A 7,305-nucleotide genomic window follows, 5' to 3' on the forward strand; every position below is an offset into this window, starting at 1 on the left:
AACAGATTGTAAATTTGAAAGATGCCTCATCAGTTTTACTGACTCCACTTGAGGACAAATAATTTTAAGGTGAAAGGCCAATTAAACAGTTTTTTAAAGAAAGCCTTCATTAAAAGTACATATAGGCAGGTGAGTATTTTTTAAAATAGACCTACAATTGTGGAGCTTTTCTTTTAGGAACAAAAGACCACAATCTTAATCCTAATTCATTAATAACAAGTATATGAGCCTCAACCTAGTAGTGTAACTATGGTAATGACCAAGAACAAAAATGCCACACAAACAATAAAAAGAACTGCATTTATTTGACAGTGACATTGGTACAAATGAAGTACAGTACACCTTTTCTTTTACTGTTTTAATGTAAATGTAGCTGTCAAAACAACACTCATCAGTCTTTTGTCAATACAAATAACATGACCTAAACTTTAAAACAATGTAAACTCAGGTTACTATAAGAAATTACACAACTTTGAATGTAAAACCTTTCATCAAAAAGCCTAAATCTGATTATTCACAGCCACAAGTGCTGTGTGCATGTAAACAAACTGCAACCTTTCTACTATATGCATCACACTATTTACAATAGCAGGTTAAAATATAAAAAAGTAGCATGTTCATGGAGAACAGGTAAAAGAAACACACTCAAAGGTTGTCTATATGAACCTATAGATTATAACAGACTCTTCATTCGCAATTTTTAACATTGTGCATGAACAGCTGTTAACTAAATGTAACACTACATTGTACAGAGCACCATCCAAATCTGCCATTTATTAGTAGAGGTAAAAATGAACAGAAACCTAAAACTCAAAGCACCTTTTTGATTTACACATGTACATGTACATGTAAAAATACTATAAATAAACAGTCTTCGATTAGGTTAATAAATCCTGCTAAATGTCTGGATTTAGGGTTTATTTTTTAGTTGAAAAAGCAAATTAGTTGAAAATGAAAAGAAATAGCACAATTTACCAGCAAACCTTGAATCAAATAAACCTGTGGGAAACATGATAAAGGAGACATGTTAGCATAGGTAAACATAAAAGAATCAAATGGTAGGAATAAATGGAGCAAATTTGTACCTTGGCTATAATTCCTCTTTGTTCACCTGCTCAGCCTTCTTTTCTACTTTAATGGCTGTTGTGTCTGCAGCACGGTCCTCTATATGAGCCAACATATCAGCCATAAGGGCTTCCTCAAGACGCCTCCTCACATTCTGTACAAGGTCCTCCTGCTTCCTGCACAGCACAGGCAAAAGAAAAAACATAGCACTAATGACCAAAACTTACATGGCAGTATTATTACTGTACAGCATTATGTGATGTCAGAATCTACCACAGCCATTTAGTCAGTCTATGTGCATCGTGGATGGTTAGTTAAATGTGAGATTATTCAGTTATGAGCAACCCACTGTGGCTATCTTAACTCTTGACTCCTCTGTCTTAACACAGCAGTCAACAATCACAAAACATTTAAATTGAGGGCAAAAAGATACTGATGGATTATATTCTAAACATGTGTCATTAAAAGCGCAACAGAGTAAGTGTCAACACGTAACTACTGAACACATCATAGTGTTTATTATAGTTTTTTGTGTCATTACGGGATGTAATATAGTAGAGCAGTAGGCAAAACATTAAAATAACAGGAGACGCTATTGATTATTAGAAACCCAAGCTAGGATGGCTGTGTTGAACTCTTCATAGCTACAGATAAGAGGGAGAAGCCAAAAAACAGAAAACACAAACTTCCTCCTCACAACACAAGAGTGACACTAGATCTAAAAGGCAGTAGAAGCAGTGAAGATAATACTGACAACTCTGTTGTCAATACAAATAACATGATGACCCTGGAAGCTAATTAAGTTGACCCCAGGACATTTGAACCTTTTTGCCTTCTCAAGAAGAGGACATAAGTACACTATATATGTAACACAATTAACATGTTCACTAGCTGTGTTATGTGTGATCATCTTACCTGATGTCCTCATCGGTCACCACGAAGGCCTTGCACAGAGGCTGTGCTGTGTTGAGCCAGACTCCAGGATTTTTCTCCACTGCTGCAGTGAGCTGTCCAGTGACAGGTGCAGGGTTGGTGTGCAGGGCACTGGCAATCGCAGAAAGCAGTGTTTTATCTGAACAGGAGGGACCAACGCCTAAGAAGAGGAGAAAACAGGAAGGTACAGGTCAAGCTTGTGGAACATATATAATTATATATAATCATATAGAATACATATATAACCACATTTTAAAGTTACCCTGTAAGCCTTTGGGAAGATCCATAGTTTTCACCAGCTCCTCTGCAATATCAAAAGCATTTAACCCACTCAACTTCCTCTCCCAGAACAGCTGAAGATTGAAGCAAATCAAAAACACAAAGGCGTTCCATGTTAGCTTTCCCAAAACTGAATACATGCATCATTACCAAAAATCATAAATGAGTCATGGTAAATCAGTGAGACACCAAGCTTAACTCTGATCAGCTGTGTAGAAATTACATTATTACATAATAACCTGTTGTTACAGAATCTCCCCTTGTGTCCCTTGGCTTTTCATAAAACAAATAAAGGATTTTAAAATGTTAGAAAAAGTTCCTAGATAAGAACTGAAATGTGCATCCTCTGAGAACTCTGACTTACTTGTTTTGGTTGGTCCACAGCCTTCTGAGGGTCTGTCTTCACCTTGTTGTTGGGGTGATTTGTTACTTTGGTCACTGGCTGTTTGAAGATGGATGCTGTCTGTCGAACTGGTAGTGTTGTATTTAAATCAGGCTTAGCCTTAAAGACAGACAACAATGTTATTGACCAAAATTTTAATATATTTAATGTCATAATTAAAATGTATTCTCTTTATCAGGAACCAAAAGGGAGCCCTGCATGGGCCTTCATTTTATTCTCTGCAGTGTGAAGGGACAATGTAAACAAAATGAATTGGTAAGATAATTATAATCCAAGAAAAGCTGAAGGGAAATCTTTCTTCTTAAGACAAATAGCAGTGCTAAAAGGCTGTAATCATAGTGCAGTCATCGGTCAACCATGAAGCAGTATCTATGGCTGAAGCTGCCAGAGGGTGCCATTGCCAAGATTTAAGAATCTAAACGTCCAAAATCACTCTTTACTTTTGACATTATAACTGTCAAATACTGATGTAGTCATGTTAAAGAACCAAAATTAAGCTACACCATTACATGCTTATGATAGAGCTCATTGTGAATGAATAAACTACTGACATCAGACAAAACAATTGTTGACAACTGTTGCCAAGGCGATTAATCAGTGACAGCTTTATGGCAGGGTGGTAAAAAGTAGGCACTTATGAAGGTCTTGTGAGAGCTAAACTACTGTTTGCCCAGAGGCATGTGGGAGATTTTAGAAAATAGTGGTAGAAGGTTGTAACATTTTATGACACAAAAATGAATTTTTTGGCCATAACCGTTATACACAATGCAGAGGTGCTGCCACCATTCACTTTGCTTCAGTTCAACATGAAAATCTTGTTTTGTTGGACACTAATGACTCAATAATGCAAAACAATAACACAAAAAGTCCAAGGGCTTCTCATATAGTGTCTATGAATTTTATCATATGAAGAAATCACTGGAAGAGCACTCTTTGAATTCCACTGTAGGGTATGATTTCCTTTTAAGTAGCACTGCACAGTCGTTTATGCCTCATAACTTCCAAACACAGACTCACCTTGGTTTGATGGTTGATGTTGTAGAGATGCTTCTGCCTGTGGGGCTGCACTTTGGTCAGGAGTGAGCGCCCAGTCCGGGCGTGCCTGGCATTCACATCTGTGTGTAGGTTGCTGCCCAGACCACGTACTATCTGGGTCTTGCTGAGGATGTGCTTAACAGGTACACTAGAAAACAAGTGACCATTACAAAACCGATTAAAGCAATTATGGCCCTGGGCACACGCACACTCTTAGCCTCTCAGTTGTTCTACGTGACTGGTTCTTCTAACAGGCAAGAAAAGAAACAAGAAAAGTTTGTGAAGCTCACCTAACAGCATACATGATAAAAAAAAAAAAAAAAAAAAAAAAAGGAGTAGATATGCCTCCGTGACAGGTGCATTGTCAAAGCAAAAGTGAACTAATCTAAGGGACTTGCAAAACAGACCAGGTATCAGATTTTAGATCAGAAATCTGAAGCTACAAATTATAAGGCGTAGTCTTTATCCAAGTTTTAACAAAGTCACTGTGCAGTAGCTTGAATTTGTATACCATATTTCTGTACTGGCGTACCGAACATATGCAAGTTAAGCATATGTAAACAATGAAACTAAGCTAGCTAATCAAGCTAACGGCGTCGGGAACGTCAAACAGCGTATCAATTAGACAAGAGTGTTGAAAGTGGAGAGTTCCCTAGAAGCAATAAACCAAAAACACTATAGAGACTATACTTAGCTACATTAACAAAACTGAAAATTAATAAGTCTTGCTAATTTGCTTCTGTCAAATGCAAGACGCGTGCATGCACGCGTGCACTTCCTGCAGAGAAACTTTCATATTAAAAACTCCTTCGACTGCGAACTTAGAGTCCCACCTTTTTCTTTCCATGGTCCCAGCTGCCTCGGTTTGTTCGCCTGTAATACTGGCTTATTAAAAATAAAAAGCCAGGTAGCTGCCTGTTGGTGCGGTCATGAATTTTGACCGAGCCCGGTCTGTTATCGATCCACGCTGCGTCGCCCACGTCAAGACCGGAGCGCCTGCAGATCACTCCGCTAACCTCGTAACATGACATAATGAGTGCCTGAATCCATCCGCCACACTCCCATGTGAACTAGTCCGAACATGATCTGAAATTGTCTGTAATAGATACCGATAGCAGTGGAAAAGAACATAGACACTGTCTCATGTGCAACTTTATACACCCACTGTACTGTAGTTTGGAGGAAATGTATTACTACATAAAATGCTGCGTTCAAGTTGTACACTTCATTAATTCTACTAGATATTACTATTCAACAGATATGTTAAACCTTATACTTGAGAAAGTATAACAACACAGAAGCAGCTTTTCATGCAGATACACGAGAAAGTAAACCCTAACCATCTTAAAATTAACACTCAGGGCTGCACATTATAATCACTTCCCGACCAACTAAACTGTTCTTGTACCACAGGGTACATGATTATTTTAAGAATTTATTTTCATAAGCATTTTTTGCAACAGATTACAACATCAAAACTACTTTTAAATGTATGCTTAAATGATTAACATCCATCCTTTATGTGCCCAGAGGCACATTTTAATTAATGTGGCCTTTAGTCAGTCTGCATTCAGTAACAAAACTGCATCTCATATTGTAAACAGGGAAACACTGATTTAATAACAACAGAAAACCAAAATATAGGATAAATCACATATTTTACTTATTCTTTTCAAAACAATAACAACAAGACACAAAGGACATAATGTACTTTTTGCCATTTGTAGTTCAAGTCTGTTAAGCAGAATAAGAAAGTCCATTTGTGACCTCTGTTTCATATTCCTTCCCTCCATGATGTAACCAGTGGAGAAATGTTAAAATACCAAACCACTGGTGCAGGATATTAGATGTTTGAAACTGGTTCAATATTGTCTGAGCTGCAGGATGAAGACGATCTCTTCTGGTGACCTAGCATGCAGTTGGACCATAGTGCAAGGTACCAGCTGCACTACCAGTTCTTCAATATTTAAGTCTTTGTGTAAAATACAGCACTGACCTGACATGAAAAAACAACACAAATCAACAATTAAAATAAATCAATATAAATCAAAACAAAAACAAAGCTGTTTGACATGTTGAAGGAATATAAGCAACATCCACCACTGTTTGACTATAAAGATTTGAGTTAAAAGTCTAAACAAGTAGTTAATCTTATTATAAGGGACAATATAGAGGTAAGTCTGAAAATAAGCCACTGTTCTGGATTTTAGTTTCCTGACACTAACAATGCAAAGCTTATTGTCTTCACATTATTATTTCACTAGTCCTTTTCTGGTCCTTCTTGATGGGACCAACCAGAACACTATATCTCTCGACATGTACCTGGTTTTTGTCCATTTGGTAATGCAAGCAAAAGCATTTTGTGTCAGATTACAGAATTGCCTTCTTCGGAGTATTTAACAGTGTTAGTGCCTGGAAATGCTCACTGCGGTTCTGTATACTGAGCTCATAAGTGTTACCACATGACCAGGTAACACCAACATGATAAAGGCCAAATTACCACTTCACAGATGTCTTCTTTTTGACAATGCCCATCTTGTTTAAACAAATAGATCAAAGATGTGTTAGAGACAAAGGGCTCCTGCTACAAGCTTGAAGAGAGTTTAAGCTTGTAGCAGCAATGGCAATTTTCATTTCAGGCACAATTGCCTCAAGCCCATTGTGTGACAAGACAGATCTTTAATGTCATTTTGTGCAGCCACCATAAGAAGGAAAAAAAACATCCATAATCAAAAAACATTTAATATGTGAAAGGAATCAACACAGTTTCTGATATTTTACTCATTCATCATGTACATCCTACACTTTAATTCTCCAGTTATCTCTTTGGACTAACCTGAGTGCCATTAGTCATCCTTCTTAAATTTGCCATTGATGTAGGGGACATAATCCAAAATCAATCTCCAGTCTGTGAAATGGACCAGTGCTAAGCTCCCAGCTGTGCCCCATACAGTTAGAGTTGGGATCCTGTCAAGTATAAGGAAAATATATCTTTCATTCATTCAATCATTTAAAGTGATGGTACACTTAATACAGCTGACCAGGGTGTTGTTGAATAAATTCATACATAATAAAAACGTGCAGTTTTCACTTTTGCTACACAAACACGTTTCCACGGACAAGGTACATTTGTTCAACACTTCAAAATAGTAACTGCACACCTATTTACCCTGAGACTGCCTGAGAGATAGTTAGATTTTATCAACATGTCTAAATAGCAATGACCTCGACTCAGCTAACCGGTCTAGCAGCTAATGTTAGCTAACTAACGCTAAGGACACATAAAGATTCTGTCAGAGTAAAAATTCTTCCTACTTTTAACAACTAAAAAAACAAAAGACACCTTACCATGATTTGGCAACTGACATATACTTCGGACCAACAACTTTAACGATCATTATGGCTGCAATCTGCTCTCCTAATATCGGACCTGCCGCTTTAAAGGCTTAACTAGATGAACTTCCGACTTTGCTCTAAGGGTTCTAGTGCGCATGTGCGTACAGTATTTCCGGTTATCCGAACAAGTAAGTCCTTACAACAATAAAGCTGATCAGCTGCTGATTGCATTAATGCAATGAAGCGATCCTGTG

At 37.5% G+C, this 7,305-nt stretch overlaps 2 protein-coding genes across 2 annotated transcripts; both read right to left on the reverse strand.

Moving 5' to 3' along the window:
• Positions 1-927: 927 nt before the first annotated feature.
• mbd3a (methyl-CpG binding domain protein 3a) lies at positions 928-4,723 on the reverse strand. The gene is made up of 7 exons (XM_026314612.2): positions 4,549-4,723; positions 3,698-3,863; positions 2,642-2,779; positions 2,261-2,351; positions 1,981-2,158; positions 1,086-1,241; positions 928-999 (listed from the first exon to the last, which is right to left on the reverse strand). The coding sequence occupies exons 1-6, from the start codon at positions 4,560-4,562 to the stop codon at positions 1,091-1,093; spliced, it is 738 nt and encodes a 245-aa protein (XP_026170397.1). The 5' UTR covers positions 4,563-4,723; the 3' UTR covers positions 928-999; positions 1,086-1,090.
• A 631-nt stretch (positions 4,724-5,354) lies between these two features.
• uqcr11 (ubiquinol-cytochrome c reductase, complex III subunit XI) lies at positions 5,355-7,128 on the reverse strand. Its single transcript, XM_026312936.1, has 3 exons — positions 7,064-7,128; positions 6,552-6,682; positions 5,355-5,711 (listed from the first exon to the last, which is right to left on the reverse strand). The coding sequence occupies exons 1-2, from the start codon at positions 7,111-7,113 to the stop codon at positions 6,562-6,564; spliced, it is 171 nt and encodes a 56-aa protein (XP_026168721.1). The 5' UTR covers positions 7,114-7,128; the 3' UTR covers positions 5,355-5,711; positions 6,552-6,561.
• Positions 7,129-7,305: the final 177 nt, after the last annotated feature.

The sequence above is a fragment of the Mastacembelus armatus genome, chromosome 17 (assembly GCF_900324485.2).
Source record: "Mastacembelus armatus chromosome 17, fMasArm1.2, whole genome shotgun sequence".
Classification (NCBI taxonomy): Eukaryota; Metazoa; Chordata; class Actinopteri; order Synbranchiformes; family Mastacembelidae; genus Mastacembelus; species Mastacembelus armatus.

Excerpts from the sequence above, each read along its gene's own strand:
- mbd3a (XM_026314612.2), bottom strand. Across the intron at positions 2,780-3,697 it reads ACATCAACCATCAAACCAAG|GCTAAGCCTGATTTAAATAC; the intron begins GTGAGTCTGTGT and ends TCTGTCTTTAAG. Across the intron at positions 2,159-2,260 it reads TCTTCCCAAAGGCTTACAGG|GCGTTGGTCCCTCCTGTTCA; the intron begins GTAACTTTAAAA and ends TCCTCTTCTTAG.
- uqcr11 (XM_026312936.1), bottom strand. The coding sequence starts at position 7,113 with ATGATCGTTAAAGTTGTTGGTCCGAAGTATATGTCAGTTGCCAAATCA. Across the intron at positions 6,683-7,063 it reads ATGTCAGTTGCCAAATCATG|GATCCCAACTCTAACTGTAT; the intron begins GTAAGGTGTCTT and ends TATACTTGACAG.